The sequence below is a fragment of the Anas platyrhynchos genome, chromosome 6, assembly GCF_047663525.1.
Source record: "Anas platyrhynchos isolate ZD024472 breed Pekin duck chromosome 6, IASCAAS_PekinDuck_T2T, whole genome shotgun sequence".
Taxonomy (NCBI): domain Eukaryota; kingdom Metazoa; phylum Chordata; class Aves; order Anseriformes; family Anatidae; genus Anas; species Anas platyrhynchos.
In genome coordinates this window covers 19,703,407-19,727,331 of record NC_092592.1, presented here as the reverse complement: position 1 = coordinate 19,727,331, position 23,925 = coordinate 19,703,407, and the positions used below count along the sequence as shown (strand labels likewise).

General features: G+C 43.0%; 1 protein-coding gene across 4 annotated transcripts in view; it reads left to right on the top strand.

Annotated features, from left to right (window-relative positions):
- The first annotated feature begins 199 nt into the window (after positions 1-199).
- The window catches only part of LOC101802664 (neurotrypsin), a 30,201-nt gene continuing 6,475 nt past the window's right edge, over positions 200-23,925 (top strand). Inside the window, exons 1-16 of one of the 4 annotated variants that reach the window (XM_038181245.2) lie at positions 200-4,427; positions 4,598-4,829; positions 6,921-6,966; positions 8,284-8,520; positions 9,362-9,485; positions 10,228-10,403; positions 10,938-11,085; positions 11,895-12,073; positions 12,344-12,485; positions 13,120-13,322; positions 14,338-14,479; positions 14,751-14,956; positions 15,528-15,606; positions 15,839-15,961; positions 16,485-16,765; positions 18,535-18,797. In XM_038181245.2, the coding sequence (XP_038037173.2) occupies positions 4,758-4,829; positions 6,921-6,966; positions 8,284-8,520; positions 9,362-9,485; positions 10,228-10,403; positions 10,938-11,085; positions 11,895-12,073; positions 12,344-12,485; positions 13,120-13,322; positions 14,338-14,479; positions 14,751-14,956; positions 15,528-15,606; positions 15,839-15,961; positions 16,485-16,765; positions 18,535-18,797 (2,421 nt within the window). In that variant the 5' untranslated portion in view covers positions 200-4,427; positions 4,598-4,757. Of the gene's footprint in view, positions 4,830-6,920; positions 6,967-8,283; positions 8,521-9,361; positions 9,486-10,227; positions 10,404-10,937; positions 11,086-11,894; positions 12,074-12,343; positions 12,486-13,119; positions 13,323-14,337; positions 14,480-14,750; positions 14,957-15,527; positions 15,607-15,838; positions 15,962-16,484; positions 16,766-18,534; positions 23,846-23,925 lie in introns of those variants that run through there. The other 3 variants (XR_011810354.1, XM_021269677.4, XM_021269678.4) reach the window with 3 other exon arrangements.

Below are 23,925 nucleotides of genomic sequence, written 5' to 3'. Positions count from 1 at the left end.
TTCTGCAGGAGACAAGCTAAGGTGGTAATGAGGAACAAATTAATTCTAAATTCACTTGTATTGGTGATAGCTTTTCTTTCTTTGTATTAAAATACAATATAAAGTTTTTGTTTTGCACCTCTTAAGCTAGCAACTATGCTAAATGTACCAAATGTAGTGTCTGTCGAGAACCATATCATTTTGAAAGAATCTGTAACAGCAAATGTAATACTTTTTTGTTGTATTTTTACTTCTGAAATTTTGCTCAGTTCTCACTAGTTGAGATTCTCACTAAGTCTTGTTTATTACTGCTTCACAGTGAGCTTCTCAAGTTCAGTTTTTATTTTCCCTGACTCTTTGTATGCCTACTGTAAACTTAAAACTACCATGCTAAGGTTTTCCAGTCAGTAAAGGAATGTGTATATTTGGAGGAAGAAGGGAGGAAAGGGAATGCTTTTCAGATGCATTTATCTAAAATATGCAGGTTTTATAGTTTCTTTAAAAAGTACTCAAGCAGCTCTTTTGGCTGAGAATCCCATGCAGTAACCAAAAAGACTCATGTTACTGATTGTCATTTGTAATTTGAGTTGCAGTTTCTCCACATCTCATGTTAAGCTTATATTGGGTGTATAAACATGTTTCATGACATGCTTACATTTAGGGTCATTCCACTGATGGTTACTATGTGTAACTGCAGTACGTGACAACATCTACTCTGAGTTCAGGGCTTGTACCACTCCATAATATTGTTGCTGGGTCATAAAAGAAAACTAGGTTCTGTTGCTCCTGGTGCTGAGCCCACTGGTTAAGAAAATTGCTGTGGAGACCTGTACGTGACTGCATGGTGGGGAAAGAATTATGCAAAAGCTGACTAGCTGTTCTACCCTTCTAAGTAGGATTTACAGGATTGAAGCAAATCTGCTGGAATTCCTTGATCTTATTCTCGTTCGTTATAGCCTGAATATTTTACCAGCTCTGTGTATGATTGCTGTTTCTTTTAGGGTTTCACTGAAGATCTCTTACGGAGGAAATACTGATTATTTTTTTTCTTGATTTTCCTGAACTTCAGACCTCAGTCTCTCTGCTTAAGGGTAGGAAATCTTCAGAAACTCTTGACAAACACAGATGTAAAGAGAATAGCTACATTTAATCTAAAGCAGTTGTCATTTTTGACCTAACAGTCAAAGAAGTTTAAAAAGATGATTTAATACCACTGTTTATTTCTTTTTAGGCTGGCTGGCATCTAGGCCCAGAACCAGAGGGAGATTTATTGATTTTTTGTTTTGTTTGCTTAGATTTGCAAAATAGCTATGATTATTCTGACTTTTTAAAATACCCTTTGCTCCCTAATACTCCTGTTGGAAATGGGCTATTGATTAGTTTTTCTGTTGAGCAGATAACCTTCAGTATCTGCATGCCTGATGTCCTTAGAGGGTCAGAATAAGATTTATATTTCTATATTTAAAAAATATTTTTCTTTCTCCATTTGCACCTTAGTTATCAGTTAGAAACAGACTTATTGTGCTTTTGTAATTAGTCTGCAAACAAAGCTGAGAAGGATTAACAATTTCTACTGGCTACCAACAAGAATTCAGTAGATGCACAAGAGAATAGCCGATAGCAGCTCTGTATAAGTGACATTTTCACTAAAATGATCACTTGAGAAAGCAAAGAACCACCTCTGTTGAGGGATGTGCACTTCCATCAGTTTCTAATCCTTAATTATGTTTGCCCTGCATTCTCCGCTGAGGACATGCAGCTATGAGACTAGCAAAAGCACTAAGGCCCAGTTCCTGGTGCCAAGTCAGTCTTGTCAGTGACTTGGACCTGTTCTTATTCCTAATGTGGCAAGCAAAATTACTTTCTTCGTAGCTTAGAGAGATTAAGATATACCTTTAATGGGAAGACTTGGTCTTCAGCTGGGTTCTATGAATAGTAGTCCTGCCAGTTCAGGAGTTTAATTCCTGAGATGTAAATTTGTTTTAGAAGGCAGGTGTTTTGTTTTTTTTTGGATTTGGAAGGGTCTATGTGGAATAATCTGGAAAACAAAACACAAACAAAAAAGACAGACTGTTGGGAATTGTAGATTGTTACTACAGAATATGCTTATATCGGGGTGAGAAGGTGATTTATGTTAACTAGTGGACTTTGATAATCACAGCTACTTCAAACTTGCACTTATGGGAAAGTTCTAAATAAGTAATGTATCTAGAGGTGAAGTAAAGCATATTTAAAGTGCCATGGTTACAGTGGTATGATTTCCTTCTTGGTCAGTCTTAGACAAGGCTAATTTAGTTTGTGGTGTCTTGGAAATCGTTAAAGCTAAGAGAGTCCAGAGAAAACTGATGCCAGTATAACTAGATGTAAAATTGTGGTCACTTAAATAGCAAAACCCTTCTGTGTAGGCAAATATTTTGATATTGTTTGACTCATAGCAGAGTATAAGCAAATAAGGGAAAGAAGAGATGCATAGCCATGAGAAGCTCTTTTTGTATCTGAAATCCATCTCAAGGAAATGTCATTAGAAGTGCAAGAAAACCAGGGGGAGGTCTTTGCAAGAAGGAAATAGTTACAAAAGAGGACCCACCATAGAGGAGACTACTGCAAACACCAGTGTATATTGGCATGGTTTGTTCATCAGGACGCTGAATAACAAACTTGGACTTCTCTTGCTTTTGGTGCACTGGTCTGTGTTTTCCTTTTGAGTAAATCACTTCAAAATATCTAGAAAAGCCTTTACTTAAGAGGGAAGCAAGCTACTGTGAGAGAAGTCCAGTACAGGCTTTTGCTGTAGGTTCTAAACAAAATTAGTACATGTCAGATAGAGGTCGAATGCATCTGTTCCTTTCCAGTTCTAACGGGTTAAATAGATGAGCATCATCTTGAGAGTTTTGAAGTGGCATCAAAAACCTCTAAACTCCTGGCTAAGGAGTGGAGTTCTTTAAGTGCTGGTGGATTTTCTGTTATTGTTAGTAGTACATCCTTTCCTCATGTTTTCACGGGAGTAGTGGTTCTAAAATTCCAACACATTCTCATCTTTGCTTTTTGTTTTGCTCCTTTTTACAAATGCTGCTTGAGAGTTACAGAATGCTATAGCATCTAAGCTATTTCCATCTTCTGTTGACCTGATCATCTGCCTCCTGAGCTACGAGGATCATAGGATATAGGAGATTTGCTTCTAATTAACTGAGTGTAATTCTTTGCCAAATCCACCGTGTCCAGAATGCACTGTGGTACAAATCCACTCAAGAAACTGCTCCCTCCTACCACTCACTCAGTCCTCCTGTGAAAGATCCAGCTGTAGTGGAATTTCATTGCATTTGATGAGTGACTAAAGATGAGGCAACACAAAACTGTCATGTGAAGTGAGTAATGGGCAATAAGTGGGAAAAGAAAAAAAGAGGCTTTTCATCAAGCCAATGGATTTGTATCAGCCTGTTTCTTGTTTTTATGCTGAAGGTGTCTTTGGAAATGCTTCTCCGCAGGTTTGGCCAGAAGTGAGCTCATTTCTTAAGGTGACCTTCGTGGGTTATGCTGCAGAACACTAAGAGTTAATCCCTCCATAATCAGAATATAAATGTAGGAAATGTTCATTAGACTGAGCTAAGGAGCAGCATGGGGAACATGTTAAAAAAATATATAAATCAAAAATTGAACAGCTTCAAATTGAGCATTAGCCTTCTTAGATTTAATAATGTTTAAAACTTCTGTTATAGCCTTTAGCTCTAATTTATATGAAGGAGCAGTAAGCTGGAAAAAATAAGATTATTTGTAGCAATAAAATAATGATTAATCCTCTAGAAATCACCCTAGCCAATCAAATAAAAAATCATGTTACAGTCCAAGGTCAAGAAGACACTTGATGAAAAAGATCTCTGGAGGCTATACCCTTAATGACAAGATGCAGAGCTGAAAAGTGGGAATGCATCCTAGAGAGGGCTGTGACACTTGTTTTTTTTCTCCTGGGGAAATCTGGAAGCTTCTTAAAATAATTTTCTGGGACCCGTTTACCTGTGTTCAAGCCTGAGGAAAGTCTGACCTCAGGAAGCTGCAAGCAGCTAATCAAGGAGGCAGCGGAAGGGGGATAAAGTCCAGATTCCTTCCAACAAGTATAATCTCTGGCAAATGTGCGTGTACGAGCCGTTTCCTTTTTCAGTTTCACTGCTGGAGCTGTTGCAGGAGGAAGCCCCAGATCCCTGCTGCTGCTGCAGCCTTTGTGCTTACGGGAGGGAAGGAAGAGTCAGCTGTGGAAAAAAGGAATTTCAGGAGAAGAGAGCGGCTGGGCAGACAGCAGTGGAGAGGCGGAGGCTGGCACTCGGGAGAAAAGCATACCCACAGCAAAACGAGAGGCTGGGACAGCGAGCGAAAGGGAGGGGACAGCTGAGGTGCCGGAGCAAGCTGAGGGCTGTGCCCTACCCGTCTGCGCTTGCCTCCTGCTGTTTTTAAAGGTGATAGAGAAATTCTGGGGCATGTTCTCCTCCCTTATTTCTCTCCCTTCCTTTTCCCTTTCTGAGGAGAAGAGTCAAGCAGAAGAGATGGGGAGAGGAAGAGGACAGTGAAATTTTAAGATGCTCTTGGGAACTTTGATTCCTTCCCTTCCATCCCTTTCCCCACGCAGAAATGAAAGAGGCATCCCACTACCTCCGATGTGTAGCAGCTAGTGCCCTGCACCTGGGGAAACCGAGCTGGAGAGCAAGAAGAGGAGGCAGCAGCTGAGCCCAGCGGCAAAATGAGACTGTGAAGCTTGAAAGAGCTTCTGCCCACTTTGAACAGGAAGGATGAAGATTCCTAAAGTACTCACGCTCTTGGTAGAGCTCTCGAGTCTGTTATCCTGTCTCAGAAGCAGGGAGGTAAGAAATTATTGTTCTATCTGCTTGTAAAAAGTCACATGGCTTTTTTTTTTTTTAATATCATCACTGTGAGTGGATCATGTTCTCACTGAATATGTTTTCTCAAGTATCTAGGCAGCTGTGGTCTCTGGGAAGGGTTGAGGATTTGGGGAGGGATTTATTTCATTTTGCATATGAAATTCAGGAAAGGAAACAAAGCAGATGCACAAGGGCTTGCAGATGCTTTGGCTCAGGTTCCCCACGTTACTCAAGCACTGCAGTGACCCTGGCAGGAAGGATCCTTTGTTTCTGTTCTTCACTGATGGACTGATTATCCCTATTGCTGTTGTGGACTGATGATCTATAGCCACCCAGACCTGGGGCAGTGACTGCAGCACAGGTTGCGTGCACTAAAATTTGGTGATGATGACTACTGAGGGATTTTGGAAACTGCTACAGAAACTGGCAACTAGTTTTTCATTAAAAGAGAAGCATATTACTTGGAATGCGGTTCTTTCATTTATGGTCAGTCTCCACGAAGAGGATGTTTGGTCGTTCATATAGGCAGTTATTAATCCCTCTGTCTCTTGCAGGTTTATATGTGTGTATGAGTGCACACTAGAAGCCGGATGTCAGGGTACCCGGATTATGCCTCGATCACCTGTCTTGTGCGTGATCTTGGACAGTCACAAAAGCATAGAGAGCTTTGAGATTCTCAGATGAGTCCTTCAGCATTGCTATTTTACAAAACATAGTGTAGGTTCAGAATAGCTGGATACGTGAAGACAGATGGATTTTTGGCTGAATAGGCTTTTGGCAGTTAATTACTGTTTTATCTGTGCATCCCCTCGCGTGCATGCACCTGAGGTCTGATGTGCAGTTCCTGAACTGTGTCAGGAATTCATTTGCAATATGCAGTGTCACGTTCTGAGTTCTGGAGGATGATGGTGAAGCTTGGCTGTGGTTCTCAACACCTGCTGGACCGTTACTCATAAGCTCGATCTGTAAATGAAATCAGCTATGAGGAGGTGTGTGCTGTCTGTTGGGACTGTCCTGGCTTACTCCAGAGGTGGATTTGGTTTAATTCCCAAAGTTTGCTCTTAGCCTTTTCCAAGGAGAAGTGAAGCTGAAAGAAGCAAAATTGCTGCATTTTGAAGAAAAACAGAACTATTTGCAATAGCCAGTTTTCTTTACATGCACACCTCTGTTCTGTGAATTAGAAGTCTGTTCATAAGCAGCTGCATTTAGAAAAGAGTTAAACTACACAGAGCTAGCAGAAGCACGTACAGTTCCTTCTTTTCACTCTGGGTCTGTGAAGATCCTGCACCTGCCTGCATACCATGTAATGGTGTTGAAGTGGAGATCCCTATCTCTCAACCAGCAGTCAAGTTATAATCACCCAAAACACTGCCTACAAGAGGAAATGCAGTTTTGGGGCTGGGCAGGATGCTGGAATTCTTTGTTCCATATTCTTTGTTTTTAGTTATATTACTACATTTGGATAATAATCCCATAGGACATATCATACTTTGATGTAGTAAAAACAAAATCCTCAAAAAGCCATGTTGGATTTTCTTCTTTACATGCTTCCCACTCCGTATATGGATGTTTATTACTATTTTAACAGGGATTCCTGGGAGCATCATCCCATCAGGTAGATATATCTGTTTACTCGTGTGGTCATAGATGGCTTACCCTTTACATGGAGAGAGAATGCATGGCTGTTCATTTTTTCTTACTGGTAATGACGATTTTCTTCCACCTTTTCTTTCCGTAGGCATCTCAGTCTGACTTCCAGTTCTGTTTGCTCAGAGCATTGGGGCTGAAACCCTGGAAAGAGCAAGCAGAGCCCTGTAAATGAAATTTACCCTTAGATCAAGGGTAAATCTCTGTAGGCCAGTAATTATTCTTTTTTTTTTTTTTTTTTTTTTTTTTGTTAGTGGGCAGAGCTGTGATTGGGTTTGAAGAAGAGCAATAGGGAGAACAGGGAAGAGGCTGGTTACCAAGGTGTGTTTGCCTAAAGCAGCAAAAGGCCGAGCTGCTTTCAGAACATGCCCATGTTTATTTCATCGGATAATCATCTCTCTGCTTTTGCTCTGTTTCTTTTCCCAGGCTCTCCTGGGATCCCAGCCCAGCCAAAACCATTTGCAGAGTGCAGGTAAGAACAAGAAGTTATTAATTCAGTCATCAAGCAGACTCTTTTCTGCAGTGGTGAGCTGAGACTACAGGTACGATGAACCACTGCTATCTGGCTTCTTTGCTTTCTTTTCACCATTTCTTTTTTCCTGTGTAACTCAATGTCTGTTTATCTCTTTCACCAGTATGGTCAGACTTCTTTCTCTTCTTCATGTCTAATACTCTTGCAATTTTCTTCCTTTACCACATTCTTTTCCTTTCATCTGTTTTTCTGTTTAGTCTTTTCTGCATGCTTGCTCCTCCTAGTAAGTACTGTCCTGTCATATGCCCTCCTTTTAGGGTCCCAGTCAATCCAAGAAGCACGGTGTGTTTTCCAGACAGCTAACTGGAACTCTCACTTTTGTCCCTTGTAGCTAACCTTTAGCTGTCAGTTACCGCTGCTGTTTGCCTTACATGTCTTTACAGCAGAAGGATTTTCTGAAATCTTTTTGTTTATTCCGTGAATATTCAATGAATTGAACTATAACTGTTACCAACTTCTGAGTTGTCTTTTCCCATTTTATGCACACTTAAAAAGCACACCTTCACACACAATGTTATTCTGGTTTCCCTATTTCTTATTTCAGGGTCATGAATAATGAATTTTCTTTTCTTTCTCTCTCTCGACCATATTTAATTATTTGTTGGGGCTTCTTTGCATAAGGTAATTCATGTAGGCACTGGCCTAGAATATTGGCTTCTACGCTCCCCACTGAAAGTGGTTCCCTTTCCCTTTCCTTTCCTATAAGTTCAGACAAGCCAGGTTATATGTTAATATGTAGAAGGAACATACATACAGTGAAGTACAGTACCCACCTTCTTGTTTTATAGAAATGACAGATAATTTTAAACTCTTCTTAGTTGTAATCAGTTTAGACAGACAGTAAATCTTTTGAAGAGCCTAGGATCAAACTTAAGAGTATCATACTCAGGTACCAAAGCAGGTAGAGGCAAAGAGTCTGCCACGCTCATCTGCTGGCCCAGAGAAAGGGAATACCTCTACTGAAATAATCAGTAATGGGAACTATTTCAAATAGTCCGTGTTTGGGCCCACACTTATCATGTTTTAAAGGTCTATGCATTTTGTTTTTTACAGATCAACTTGGGTTTTAGGTAGTATATATAAACATCCTTGTAGCAGCTGCCTTAAAGAGCGATATAACTGAAATCAAACACACAAGTAGTAGTCAAGATTGTAGACACAAAAGAGGTTCAGGAAATCAGCCAGTATGTCCAGTATTGTTTGTGCCTCCATGTGAGATGCCTTATGTTATCCTAACAGCTTCCTTTCTGTGCCCAGTGTCCAGCGTGTGTGGCATCGGACCTCTTGGGTATTACAACGGCTCGCTGGCAGTCACTGAGGCTGGGGCAGAGTGCCTGAACTGGGCAGATTTCCCTGACTATGTGCAGCAGTACCCAGACCGTGGCTTAGGGGACCACAACCACTGCAGGAACCCAGAAGGGGGAACTACACCCTGGTGCTTCTACCGGCTTGCATCAGGGACTATCGGCTGGGCTAACTGTGACTGTAACCAGGGTAAGAGCAGCTTGGTATCCTTGCCAGAGCCTGGGCTACACTGTCTCAAGGGGTTCAGGCCAGAAACGGGTGCTGCACAGACTTGCAAGTAGCAGATAAAATAATACCCTATGAAAGAATCACAGTACACTAATTGTCCCAAATTGTCAAATGAATTAGAACTAAAAACAAATCTGTATGAGAGAAAAACATCTGTATATAGTATGGAATTGATTTAAGCTGCATAATGCCTTGTATAAATGTTTTAATTCTCATATAAAGAGACTTCTTTTTCTTATGCCATTTTGAAAGCAGTTGAAGTTATGTGGAAAACAACCTTCTCCAACTCCTTAAGTGTCCATATCTGAGCTCTCCTCATATAATTGCAGCAGTTCAAATAAAACAAGGACAAATATTCTGTGGATAGGATTGTAAATCTTCTGCAGCAAGGTGGGTCCTAGACTTACTATAGAAGTCCTGGCTGTGCCGATACAAGGACTGCTGCTTATCTTGAGGCATGCGGAGGAGCTGAGCTCTCTCCATATACCAACTCACGAGCAACACTTCCATTTGTCCTCCTGTTTTCTGATGCTTCTTCTTTTAACTGCATTTTGCAGAACAGATAATAAATGAAATAGCAAAGTCTCTTCCCTCACCTGAGTAAGTGCTTTCAAATTTGGCTTCGTTAAAGTGAAGGATACAGGTGTAGGTGTGCTGTGTGCCCGTGTCGAGGTGCCACTTTCTGCACATACAGATCATTTCAGTAACAGCACCCCAAAACAAGGATGAGAGAAGTCAGGTTTAGCTCAGCTCAACTACACCCAAGTCCAAACCTTTTTTTTTTTTTTTTTTTTTTTTGAAGGTGCTCTGCGGTTGGCTGAAGATAGTAGTGTGGAGCTCTACTTTGGTGGACTCTGGGGCACCATCTGTGCTGACCACTGGACGGACTGGGATGCCAGTGTTGTCTGCAGGCAACTAGGTCTCAGGTGAGAGCCTCATTATGGTTGCAAGTGTTACATGCACATACAGTCTCTGAGAGAACAACCTCTTTGGTTACTGTTCTTCTGGCATAATACATTGGCTGGGAGAGAAGTTTGTTTTGTGGACTGATTGCCCGCTTACCAGGGTCCTTTACCAGATTTTCTTTTTTCTTTTTTCTTTTTTTTTTCCACATGATTTTGTCCAAGCCCAATCAGCATTTGCAAGAACTTTTTAAAACAGCAGTTTCTGAAACTTTGTGTTTGAGTCTGTGATGAGTGACCATATTCCCTTTTTAGTATTAACAGCTGGAATTACTGTACTGATCTATTAGAGATTTTGAGACTATGAACCTTCTCAGGGAATCTGTTATTTGGACTTATTCAAACTTCCAAACAACAAGGAGATGAGACTAACAGAGAAAGAAAAAGTTTATTCAGATATTTAGATGTGCTGACATGTTACAATCTGTTGATAGGTTGTTTCATTCAGTCACTCTCAAATGAGGGTGCCGTTTCTGAGTTCAACTCCACTGCTGTAAGTGGGAAGACAGAATGGATTACGTGGGGAGGGAGAGGGGGAGTTGCTTTGGGCTTGTTTGAATTTTTCCACTGGACTGAAAATTGACACTCCATCATGCACTCCCAGTCAACTGGGCTCACTAGATGTGAAATGTCACAGCTGGGCTGGAAAACAGTGTGACTTAAGCAATATAAGTGTTTCATCATCCCGTTGCATTCTCCATTCCAGTGAGATTGGCACAGCTGGAAAGAAGAGTCATCCTGGACTGTGGCCTATTCCCCTGCACCTGCAGTCAGCAAACTGCCATGGGGATGAGAAAGCCCTGCTGCAATGTGGCTATCAGGAAGCTGTGTCAGGAACTTGTAACCAGGGAAGCGCCATGGCAATGTGTGTCCCTCCAGAAGGTAAATCTCCAGGGGAGGTTCATTACCTGTTTCTTGTGTGTATGTTACCTGAAATCCACTGTTACTGCTCAGATGCTAAATCTGAGGTCAGGAAACTGTGGAGAGCAAAACATTGGAGTGTGTTCTACTTTCACCTGCTGTGCAGATTATTTCCTTACAGTGGAAAATGATCTCTCTTTTCTCAATCCCAAATACTCAAAGTGGGCACACTTCTAAAATCATTGCAAGGTAGCAGTTGCTTATGAGCACATCCCCTCTTATTAAAAATGTTTTGTTTTGTTTTGTTTTCAGATAGCAACGTCCTTGTCATTGTAGGAGCCAGTTAAAGAGCTATCTGTGGACCAGTTGCACCCCATGCTGTGGCATGCAGTCATGGATGCTTCTGGGGGGTTTGGAGGGGAGGATGTGGTAGGGTGGGATGAGAGCATCCTAACAGATCCTCTGGCTTGTGAATAGTTCTACAACCTCAACTGCTGGATGTGCTTTGTCTCTGTCTTGCTCTGCTTTGATCTCTTTTTCTTTTCTGCAACACAGGTGTAGGTGTCCCATTGCGTTTAGTTGGGGGAAAGGAGAGCTTTGAAGGACGAGTAGAGGTTTACCACGATGGCAAGTGGGGTACCATCTGTGATGACCAGTGGGATGACCGGGATGCTGAAGTGGTTTGTAGGCAGCTTGGACTCAGGTAATTTGCCTACTGTTCATCACGGAGTGATAACAGAAGTAGCAGAAGTAGTTTGAATAAAGAATGTGAGAGCATCTCCTTTCACTATAGCACCAACCCTTTCTATGGAAAGGGTACAAAACCTCAGTCATCCTATAAAGGGATTTTGTACTTAATTCAGTATAAAATCAGTCAGTTTTGTGGGTTTATGCTGTATAAAAGAATTGGTGTATCCCTATCCAAGGCTTGTTTGTGTTGATCCCTGTTCCTTAGTTTTACATACATGTCCTAATGCATATCTTCTTGGCCTCATTGATAGCTTGTAATGGTGATTTCCATAGGTGAACTGCAGTCATTAAGTTTAAATATCTTCAGTTTCAGTGACTGCCCCTATCCTCTTCAGTCAGGGAAAGCAAGAGAACACCTCATTCTCTGTGCCATCCAGCATTTAACATGGGAGCTGTTGTATACTGAGCAATCTTGAAAACCAAATAGGCACAGGATTGTTTAAAAATAGTTAAGTCAAATTTGAAATCCTTCCAACTTTGACAATTTTGCCTGTCATTGAGATTGAGGCATTGTTGTCCGCAGAATTTCTCAAGTATCTGAACCATTCTTGTTATGGACGCATTTTTTTTATGTATTGGGAGGTCTCATTACAAGACTTTCCATCATTAACCATTTTGGTTAACAATTGGCAACACCACTGTGCCAGAAATACACATTACTTATGGAAGGATGTAAGTCAGAGAGTCCTTGTGCAAGGCGGAATGCAAGTGAACAAGACTGTGACCTTCCTTACTGAGCGTATGTGTGTATATCATTTGCAGTGGGAACCCAAAAGCCTTGTCATGGGCTCACTTTGGGCAGGGATCTGGCCCAATCCTGCTGGATGAAGTGGAGTGCTCAGGCAATGAACTCTCACTTGACCAGTGCAAGAAAAGTGACTGGGGACAACAAAACTGTGACCACATTGAAGATGCTGGGGTCTCCTGTGACCCTTTCACAGGTACATACCTACAGCTCTGTGCCATCCAAATGCAGCCTTACTGCCATATTACACAGGTGGGAATGAATCAGAGCCAGCCTAGGTGGTGTTCTCATTGCTTTCCACAGGTGGCATGGAAAGGCTGAGGGATGTCTGTTTTTTGAGTACCCACAACTATCTGCGCCTTTTGGTTTCTTCCTCTTGTGGGCTGTAGAGGGTTTTCAGAAGCGGGGTTCAGCCTATTTTTCTCCCTTACTGAGCTCTGGTCTGTTGTTCTCCCACCCCTTGCAGAGGGCACTGTCAGGCTGGCTGGTGGTCGCAGCTCCAGCGAAGGCAGGGTGGAAGTTTATTACAACGGAGACTGGGGCACAGTGTGTGATGACGGCTGGACAGACCTTGGTGCCCAGGTGGTCTGCAGGCAGCTGGGCTTCAGGTAGGACTGAGTGTTTGTAGTATCTGTGCTTCCTAATTTCAAGGATTAGATTCCATGTCTCTTTAATGGGTTTGGCTAGACATTACTTCCTTGAATTCTGTCTTTGTTGGAAGGGTTATTACCATTATGCAGTTTTACTCAGGAAAAATTATTGGGTGTCCACGTACTTTCTCAGGAAAAAGATATCTTTGTTACCTCTTGTTTTGACCTGTTTTGAAAGCAGATAACAGGCTTGATACTGTTTTATGGCTCCTTAAATTTCCAGATATATCAGCTCAGCACTCCCAGCCTGTCTACTCTGTCAGCTAAACTTTATTACCCATTTGCTCTGTAGCTAAACTGTACCAACTGCTTCAGTGCTTGAATGAAGACCATCAGGACAAAACAGTGTAGTGTTAAGGATTTTCTTAATGGCCTGATTGGGCCTTCCTGAAAGCTGATGTTGGTGAGATGTGCAAGCTGCTTGGCTGCCAGCCGGTGTGTCACTGAGTAGCTTAGGTAGGGAGGGCACCAGTACCAGAGCTGATGTCTGCAGGGGAGTTGCCTGGCTTCCCTTTGGGTCTGAACTTGGGCCCCTCTGTGGGATTAGCTAGTTGTAATGAATCTGATGTCGTGTTCTGTTTCTTTCCTCTAGTGGTCCTGCTACCCTGGCCTCTGAAGGGGACTACGCTGCTGGCCAAGGCTTGATCTTGCTGGATGATGTGGCTTGTGTGGGGACAGAGCTCTCCCTCCTGGACTGTCCCCATAGCAACTGGGGGCAGCACGACTGCTCGCACACTGAGGACGTGGGGGTCCGCTGCTCCCCTGAGAGCAACACAGTCGCTGATGGCAGCCTGGGTAACTTGTCTTGCATCTTGCTCTGGGCAGTAAGAAAGTATCTCGTGCTGGTTTGTTCCTTTGGAAACTCTGGCAGATATGGGACTTTTCCCTGTGCAGGCTCAATGAGAAGACTGCTTTCTGAGAAGGATTTGTAGGAATGAGCCCTGGCTGTTCGGGGGCAGAGCCACAGAGCTGTGGCTCTGCTACCAGCTGTACAGCCAGACCTGTAGAGAAATGGAAACTGGAGAGAATTATGTTGGCAGCCTCTAATACAAACCTGAGAAACTGAGGAATGGTGGCTGCCTTCCTGTGCTATTGCTCCCTGATGAAATGCCTCAGCCCTATGTCTATGGAAACATGGGAACCCTTTGACTAGACACATCAGGCAACTGATGTAGTTACACTAGTGTCACACCTTGTCAAGGCAAGAGGACTTCAGATGTTAGGGGCTGTTGTGTGGTTACTGGCACTCTCTTCTTTGGATGGCACCCTCTTAATTCAAACTGTAAATTTATCTTAAGTTAGCACCGTACATTTTGTTTATATGAGGCCTGATAGACTTTGCTTTGTCTACTGCAGGAGACTTTGCAATTTGTCAGCTGTTTTTCATTGAAATATGCAGCATCTTATTTTTTGTTATTGTTTTTCCTGGACATAGAACTCCTTTTCTTGCCTTGAATAATGCAGTAGTTTTATCAGTTAATGGATTTATTTCCAAGGCATGTTTAAGCTTGTCCATTCTTGCCTAAGCACTTAATACCTTTCCTTCTGTTCTTGTTCTTGTCTTTACTCAGCTTTCAGAATATGAATTACAGAGTGTATTAAATAAATTAATATGCATGCAGTCTACTGATTTAGCAAGAAGGTGAAATGAGGGATATAGTTTTCATATATGGTCTCCACCCTCCAACACCACCCTTTTTTTAAGCTTACTGATCTCTAGGGTTTGTTTTTTCCTGTAGAACCCAAGTTCTAGACACTTTGTGTCCTTTGGTATTTTTGCTTGCAGCAACCCGTGTGTTTTCTCTTGCAGGGCCTCCTGTGCGGTTAGTGGATGGAGAAAGCACCAAGGAGGGACGGGTTGAAGTATTTGTGAATGGGCAGTGGGGCAGCGTCTGTGATGATGGCTGGACAGACAGAGATGCTGCAGTAGTTTGCAGGCAACTTGGTTTCAGGTAAGAGATCTGATAGATACATCTTACAGATAGAAATAACTCTTGGGGGGAACGGTGTCTTTCTGGGGCTGTTGCCAGGAGCTTCATTTCTTAGTTCTGGCAGACCTGTATCTGCTTGAGGGATTAGAATCCTATTCTCATGCTGCCTTCAGCAGGTACTGGGCTACTGTCTGTGTGTGGAGTGATCTACAAATATCATTTCTCTTAAAACGTGCTGAGTTTCACCTGCCTCCTGCTTATTGCAGGTTAGCCACCCTCTCTCTCATTGCAGTGGTACAGCAAAAGCCAGGGCAATGGCTTATTTTGGTGAAGGCCAAGGGCCCATCCATCTGAACAATGTAGAATGCAGTGGCGTGGAGCACACCCTGGGACAGTGTGGCAGGCCTGACACTGGGATTCACGGCTGCTGGCACAGTGAAGATGCTGGTGTGATCTGTGACTATGTGGAAGAGAAGGTCCAAGATATGAGGAGAACAGGTGATATGCCCATTTTTTCTACAGAGAAGTCTGGAGCTTGAGCTGTAGGATCTGTGCATGCTTTTGCACTGTAGTTTTTCTCTTTTTTTTTTTTTTTTTTTTTTTCTGAAGCTTTAGCTACAAAATAAGCATGTAGTCTCCTGCACCTCCTACTCTTTTTTTTCTTTTTTTTCGCTGTCTCTTTTCAGAAGCACAGAGTGCTCCAGCCTACTCTCAGGAGCTCTACCTTGTGTCAGGTCTTTGGCCCTTCAGAACTCCCCTTGAGCTATGTCATTATACCCTTCTTAGAGCAGTAACTACGAGCAAACTTTGGGTTTTAGAGCACCGAGGAAATAGCTGTAGATGTCCCATTCCTGGCATAAGACTACAAATACTGGAGGTGAACACCTCCACTAAAACTGAGGAAAGCTTTGGGAACAAATCTGTAAATTCCTTTGCACAGCACAATGCAGACAGCTACCAGGAAGATTAATGCCCTCAGGGAAGGAGAATGATATCTTGGCTCTTTGACAGCAGTTGTTGATATTTAAGCTGAAGATATCTACCCAGCTGTTCTAACTTTGCTGTGCAGGTCCAGAGTCTGGTGTGTGTGGCATGCGCCTGCTTCACCGTCGCAAGAAAAGGATCATAGGTGGAAACAAGGCTCTCAGGTAATTGCTGAAAAAGCTAGAACTGGTTCCAGCTTCCCAAAGTCTCTGGAAATAGCCTGGCAGATGGTGAATTTATTAAAACATTTTCCCTTGTGACTTTTTGAACTTCATTTGTACCAATGGGCCCATCTAGAGGAGAATGCATGCCAACTGAGCCCAGATAGGGCAGAGCAAATGGGAAAAGAAAACAGCTCCTGTGTATGTGATGCTTATTCTTCTGTTTCTTCTTCAGAGGCGGTTGGCCGTGGCAGGTCTCACTGCGGCTGAAGGGTTTTCATAGAGATACCCGACTGCTGTGTGGGGCAACACTGATCAGCAGCTGCTGGGTAGTGACTGCAGCCCACTGCTTCAAAAGGTGTGTTTGTGAGTGGGGAGCCCTGAGGAATTCTCAAAGACAAACAAGATAACCTCTAATGAGGTTAACCTCCCAGTGCACTGGAACTACATGGGAAAAGTTTCTAAACCAAAACCTTCAGGTTATGTTATGTGTGATCTTGGAGCTCTTACAGGGATGTCTCATGACAGGCTTGCTTTATCCCTCACTGCTTACACCTGCCTTCTGAACTTCAAGGTTTTACACTTAAAGGGAACCAACATTTTGTCATTCTTCCTGTGGTTTAAGGAACTGTGAAAAGATAAGACTATAAGCCTATTGCAACTGCTGTAGCCCTTTTTATGGAAAAAAAATCCAGTGTGTGGTAGATAGTGATTGCAACAGCTGTCATTATCACATCAGCTAAAGAGATCCCACAGTTCTGAACCTGGCACTGCTTTATCAGTTTGGGAGGAGGTGGTTCAGTCTCAAAGCAATTGAGACTTGCATCAGTCTGTTTCTCTCTTGGTAGGAGTATCAAGGTCTTGCCTGTCTTTTTCTCTAGGTTTGGTGTTGATGTACGACGCTACCTGCTGCGGGTGGGCGATTACCACACAGGTGTGAAGGATGAGTTTGAGAGGGAGCTGCCTGTGGAGAGGATTGTCCTCCACAGGAACTACTGGGCCGGCAGCAATGATAACGACATTGCCCTGGTCCGAATGCGGGGCAGAGAAGGTCACTGTCTCTCCTTCAATCACCACGTTCTGCCTGTCTGCCTTCCTGATAGGAAAGAGAAGTCTGACATCAACAGGCAAGCCTGCATCATCTCTGGCTGGGGAGACACAGGTAAGTGACAGGGCTTTGAGGAGCAAGATGGATGGGGGATTCTGGACTGAGGAGTCTATATGCACTATTAATTTACATCTGCCCAACCCAAGGCCAGGTTCTTAATGCTCCTGTTGTCTGTGTCAAGGAGCAGGAAATAAGGTGATTTTTGTGGCAGTGATCACTGTTTTCTGATTTTTGAAGCTGTCTTGGATCTGCCCATGATGGAAGTTTTAGTAGCCATAGCATCCTTCTGAAGTGGTGGGAGAGAGGAATGCTGCCACCTGGTCATAGTACTCTCTTTCTCCCCTCTTCTACATGCATTTTTACCCACTGTAAAACCTTTAGACAACAACTTGTGCAGAGCTGGTGCACAAAACCTGTCTACTGTTCAGGGAGGCCCTCGTGTTTCCATGACCTCCTGCTGTTGTAGTGGGAGCTCAGCAATGGAAAGAATCTTTCTCAGACCATCTTGTTTATAAAGAGCATGTGCAGGGGGAGATACCTGAGACAGTGTTCTTCCTGTGCAGTAGCTGACCTTTCTTGGAAGCCAGGTCACTGAATCTCCCTGGATGTTGCTCCAGGGACAGCTGGGCTCTGATGTTGGTTTCTGCACTAGGTTTGAGACAGCCTGTGCCTGCCATCTTGCATTGCTATGACGCTTCCTAGGTAAAAGAAAGCAGGAAATATTCTAAAAAGTATTAATTACTAAATCCTTAGCTCTCTCAATGCGATGTTTTAAAATGCTGGGATCGGTGGTGTCCTTACATGGATGCATTCGTCTGGAGACAGCTTTAAACACTAAACAAAGCTTTGTGACTGGCTGAGCAGTCCTTCCACGTTTGGGGTTCATAGATGCAAAACATGGATTTAGGAAAGGAGGCCTTTCTAGGGCTGCTGTAACTGGAGAAAATCCATATGTTTAGAAGGACTTGCTGCCAAAAAGCAAATAGCCTCAGGGGCTTGTATGTTGATTTTGGCCTTACCCATCCTTTCCAGCTGTTTCTCTAGCTGTTACTCAAGTGTTTAACTGAGAATATACATTTGCCTTTGGAGTCATTTTGGGGTGCCTGGGAAGGATCAAGGAGCAACTTAGCCATATGACTCCCTTAAGCTGTACTGGGACTTACTGGCTAGAATCCCTCACACACAACAAACCCAGCTTTCCAAACGAGTCACCTACTACCTTGTGAACTTACAGTAAGTCTGTAAATTACTGTAAATCTTGGGTACAGAAAGTTTATACTGTAATATAGCACATGATCCTTACGTTCTGACCAAGTCTGTGGTAATAAAGAGATCAGAGCAAATAGAGACAAGCCTGGCCAAAGATGAAGTAAGCTCCGTTTGAATAATATTTGGATGCCTCTGAAACATGTTCCAAAACTTCTCTGAGGAGTGAGCACATCACAAATGTTACTGCATTTATTCCCTTGTGAAAACACTGTCCTTGTTTTATAGAGGAGGAAATGGAGGCTCAGAGAGGTGAAATAAATTACACAAGGTTCAAGTTACTTGTTGGCAAAACCAGGAGTAAGACTCATCCTTTGATCTAACCTCTTTCTCTAACCTCTTCCCCATTTCTTTGATCTTAGGTTTCTTTTTTGTGGTCTGGCTTTGCAGTACTGTTTTCTGAAGTTCTGATGGTTCAGAGATGCTGAGTTTGGCCTATTTCTGTGCCACGTTCTTGACACGAAATGTACAAATATCTGGTTTTGTGCTGAGAACTGTTGCTCTTGGTTGCGTCTTGTCTATGTGTGAATTGGTTTGGCTGATCTGTTCTGTTCCAGGGAAGTCCTATTCGAGAACACTGCTGCAGGGGGTGGTGCCTCTTCTCCCCCGGGAAGATTGTGAGGCCCGCTATGGACAGAAGTTCACTAACCGCATGATTTGTGCCGGGAACCTCTCTGAAGATAAACGGGTGGACAGCTGCCAGGGTGACAGTGGAGGCCCACTCATGTGTCAGAGGTCAAATGGACGTTGGATCATTTTGGGAATCACTTCCTGGGGTTATGGCTGTGGTCGAAAGGATTCCCCTGGTGTGTACACAAAGGTCAGCAAATACGTACCCTGGATCAAGAAAGTGACCAAGCTAAAATGAAAATGTCTGAGCCCTAGGAACTTCAATGTACTGTTCTTCTGCCCTGCAGCAGCTGAAGGCTGTGGCTTCTGGCCTGTGACTGGTGGAGGTTTATGTTGTCATTTGGACGCTGGGAAAAGACTTTAATATAGAACTGGGAGAAAACCAGTTATGGATGATTCTTTCTTTGGTTTCCTTTTAGTCCCAAATATCTGAGCAGAGAAAGCAGGTGTACACTGGTAGGGCAAATAAGTCTGTGTTGCTCTGACCATCCAAGTCCTGTAAGGCAGTTGCAGTTACTCCTTTGCCCTGGCTCACAGAAAAGGTAGAATTGGAGATGCCTGTCTCAGTAAACCTATTACCCAATTTTTCTATGTTTAACATTTGAAAAACACTGAAAGGGGAGGTGAGATACTCGGAGATGGCAACAGGCTCTGGCATAGTGGAAATCTTCAGATATTTTTTCATAAAGTGTCTCTCTTCAGTTGCAGGAATCAGAAGATTTGACCTGAGCTGATCAACAGGCTCAGTTGGGTTCTTTTTCCTTCCTTGTTAGATCTCTAGGGGGAACCTTTTCACTTCTGAATAGCAGATCCTCTGCAACATGATTCCTTTAGTGTCTGTCCCTCCTAAGAGGTGCTTATCCCTCCAGTTGTAATCCCGTGCCACACATTTCTGGTTGTCAGATGCTATGGTTTTGTTGCTGCTTTCTCAATATAGTGATTCTTTGGTGTTTGTTTTTCCATAAAGTAGTGTCTCCAGAAATCAGTTGTTTGTGTGAGAGTAAATCTTCATTTTTAAGAGACAACAGCTTTCTTGCCCTCATGATTACTGTGAATAATTTAAAAATGTGACCCCAAAAGGCTGAATAGACATGTTACTTTCCTTTAAATCCAAATATAATGTTAATCTCAAAGAGGTGTTGACACAATTTAACAGCATGGCAGGGACTTTCTCTTGGTACCTTAGTCATCATAGTTATTAACTGCCCTTTATTTGTGCTCTTAGTCTTTAACATCTCTGTGTTCACAGTTCTCCCGTGAAACATGGGAATACGCTGGGGTATAGGTACAGAACAAACACAAGGAGTGAGTAATTTGCTCGAGGTGTAAAACAGCAAGCGTGCTGCGAAGCAGCTTCCTGCTTTTCTGAAGTGTGTGCTATTCTTGCAACCTTTGGACTATGCTTCCTCTCTTCTCTCTGCACTATTTCTCTTCTCATTCCTCTCAGTGAAAGTAAACTGGTTTAAGAGTATGAGAGCAGTGCCATTAAGCTATAGTTTAGGCTCAGACCTTTCAGCCTGAACAGATAAAATACTGAGAGAAAGCAGGGGTTGTTGAATACTTCAATTTCTTCCTTCCCTCTTATCAAAACAAGTGAATAGTTTCCTACTCTTAGGTCTTCCTTACTTTTGGAAGCTAACTTATTGTTCTTGAGTGCGTAAAGAAATATACAAATAGAGGGGCTAAGTGTGTTAACAGCTGTGCAATGCACAACAATGTGTTCTAGCTGTGTGGCCAAGCCAGAGAGAAGTCTGTTCAGGAGCAACTTTGCTGCATAACTGATGATCCAAACATGGCCTAATAAAATGGTATGGGACATGTGGAACTTGTGCCAAATGTGCATGTTTGGGGCTCCCTCATGCACCGTGGTGTGGGCATTGATTGGGTCAGACACTGGCCTGCTGTCTGGGAGGTGTGGACTCCAGGCACCGAGGTGTTCGGTACCTAGGGATTAGCAAGGCGAGAACGGAAGGCAGAGTGCAGCCTGTGGATTAGCCGTGTCATCTCACTGGACGGGTGGTGACAGCGTCCTAGAAATTGTCTTGGATTCAACTAGCAGTGATTGCCTAAAGTTTTCATCTGTCATCTATAAAGCAGCTTAATCTAAAGGTGCTGACCTGGTGAGGTATCTGGTTGTTGTGCGTGAATGTTAAACCAAACAGTTGCATTTACTCTCTCCAGTAGATTACAAGGCAGTTGGGTTACAGCTGCTGCAATGGGCTGTTTAAATATCCTGCTTGGAAACTTTACTTTGAAAAAGAATTATAGGAATCTCTAAAACATGCAGTGTAAGAACCCCTGCAAATTGGCACTTGAGACTGATCTGATCTGTTGGTGCCTCTTCTCATGGGGATGAATGTCTGCAGTTGGCTTGTGCTGATAACCCCGTCTGAAGAGCCAGGTTTGGTCCTTCAGTAGTGCCCTGCTTGGCTCCATGCTGGCTAAGTTGTCCTACACCTGCTGGCAGAGAGTCCCTAAGAAATAAGCTGAGGACTGTTCCTTATTGCCCAGGAATTAAAACAACAGGAGGACCGAGGACAATTACATTACAGACCTCTTGTCTTGCAGAGCGTTAAATCCCAAGTTCCACGCCAGCAGTAGCAGTACCTGTTTGGGAATAGAAAGGGATTTGGCTTTAACTGTCAGCTTCCCAAACCAGAATGCTGCAGGTGCCTTGAGTGCTGTCACACCTCTAGCTTAACCTGGTTTGATCTTCCAGGTCATGCCTATAACCCAAAGAGGCATAGAAATATAGAAAGGATTGAAACTGTAAGATTATTTCCTTAAGCCTACTGGTTGCCGTTCAGGAGTTATTAAAAATGACCGTGTAACAAGTATGAGACAGGCCTGGCAGTGTAACCTGAGATTCCCATGTTCGAACCCAAAATATTTCTCTTGGATTTTGTCACCGTGAAAGCTGTGAGAATCATTGTAGCTAATGTTCTGTGAGTCCTGCAGGAGCCAGGAGGAGGGAAGGAAGTATCTTATCTCCATCTAATTTTGCACCTTACTTGTACTGTATGCAAGCCTGCAAATACTCTCCTCAGTTGTCCTGACCTGTTTCAGAACACCACTATCGCTCTTTGCAGCCCAAGCCAAACTCACGTACTTTGCCGCTGGGCTTACTGGAATTGTCTGGTTGGATGAGTAGCGCCCAGCCACTCGGACTTGTATTTTGTACCTAATGTTGCCCAGCGGCAGACATTTCAAAGGACAGTGCGTGTGCATTTTTACTGAGCAAGTTTTAACAGCCTTCTCTTTTGGGAAATTTTGTGGCCCGTTTAAGTTAATCACTTGCATTGCTATCATGATTAAAATAAAAGTGCAAGTACTCAGCCTTCTAGGTATTGCACAAACACTGTGCACTATTTTTTTTAAATTTTCCTAAATGTCAGAGTTCATGTCCCTAACTTTTTAAAAAATGTTTAATCTAACCAAATTTCATATTCCATATAAATGTTTAATCTCTTCTTTAATCCAACTAAGCCTCAGTGTTTTCTGGCAATGAGAACCAATATCATTTTATACTCTGTAGCACATTGTTTCTTTTTATAGATCCAGAATGAATTGCCTTTTGTTTTCATTGAATCCCATCTATCCATGTGTTCTCAGCTCTAAGTGGAAATAAGGGGCCTTGCTTTATATTGTCATCTTTTACTCTACAGATAGTTCCCTTCCTAAAACTGTGGCTTCTCTGTTTCTCTTCAACTCAAACTGTCCATCTATCTGATAAGATGCTAACTATCTCTCCATGCCTTCTCTTTCTGCTGGTGTTTAAGCTTTGGTAGCCAGAACTGAATACAGTTTGAGAAAATAATCTGCTGATGATTTTCAGTACTGTTTTCTATAGTAGGCAATGCTGTAAGTGATTTCAGCACTGTATGTATATTACGTATGTATACTGGAGATAACTTTAAACTTGCTGGTATAGTTTTGGTGGCAGCTACAATGGGGAGAACACCAGCCAAGGTCAATTTACCCTGTGTCTCTGGCAGGTGCAGCAGCACCTCTAAGCTCAGAGCAGTTGCTGTAGGTATGTCTGTGGAGCATAACGCAGCTCTGGGCAGAGAACACCTGCTGATCTGTGTGGAGTGTTGCCCTGGCTGACATACCTGTAGGACAGAGGCAGTCTGTCTTAGCAGCATTAGTCAGTGGAATGAGGCAGCGCTCCTAGGAGCTGACAGCTCAGTTACTCTTGCTGGCAACTGCACTGTGCCATGGGAACGCTGTGTGAGACAAGTTCCTGTAGCAACGTGGTACACACTGGCTGTGTGAGAAAGACAGGTGACTAGGTGGTGTGTATGTGAAGTGTCGAAGGAGCAGCTATTAATGCTCCAGTTACCCCTCTTCCTAAGAGAATGCCCTGGTGTTCTGCGAAGGCTGACCCAGTGCTGGTGTTGCCCTGACCTGTAGTGCCTGCCTGGGTACCCTCGTCTGCCCTGTCTTGACACCAACCCAGGCTTTGGCCAGCTGAAGCTGGGTTAAAGATTTAACCTATTCGTGCAGTTGAATGCTGTTCAGAGGATTTCTAGGAGTTGTTCTGTGCTATAATTAATCAGGCAGCTGTTTATGAACCTGGACAGAATGTCAATTACTCTTGTAATCCTTGTACCTTTATAGCAGAGAATAGTAGATCAGTTCCTCAAAGGTATTAGCGGAGTGATTGGTTAGGAGATGGGAACATGGATATTTGCGTTCTCAGGGGTAGGAGAACTAGGCTTGCTTTTTGTCTATCTGCCTTCCTTTCTGAAACCAATATCCTGAAGTTGTGATGATCCATCAGTCACTTGAAGACAACTTTTTATGTGTATCTTCAACAATCAGAGGAAAGCTTTTGGCAGATGAACTGTATTTAAGTAACACCATATTGATAGATTTGCTGGGAGTTTCTTGTACCTAGAGAATGTGGACACAGGAACAGAAGAGCCCCTGGTGGTTACCAGCTGGGGACAGCTCCCTGTGCAATGAGGCATTGTGACTTGGACCAATGTCTTGGGCTTTAATTATTCAAGAAAATGTTTAATTCCCTACATCGAGGAGGAACACTCAGCCCACTCAGTCCTATTAAAACCCCTTTCTACTAACTGGGGACTGAGTACCTCTAAAATCAGGCTGTTGCCAAAACTGTTGAGTCCCTTGGATCAACACCAATGGCTCATGAGATATGTTAATAAATGGATTATACTGTGACTGCATGGGGCTCTGTCTTATTTTTAATAAAGGAACCTGTTCCAAGGGCATGTTTTAGTTTGTGTTTTTTTTGGTGTTATTTTTTTTTTCTCTTTCTTTTTCAGCACTGAATTATGCTAATTAACTAT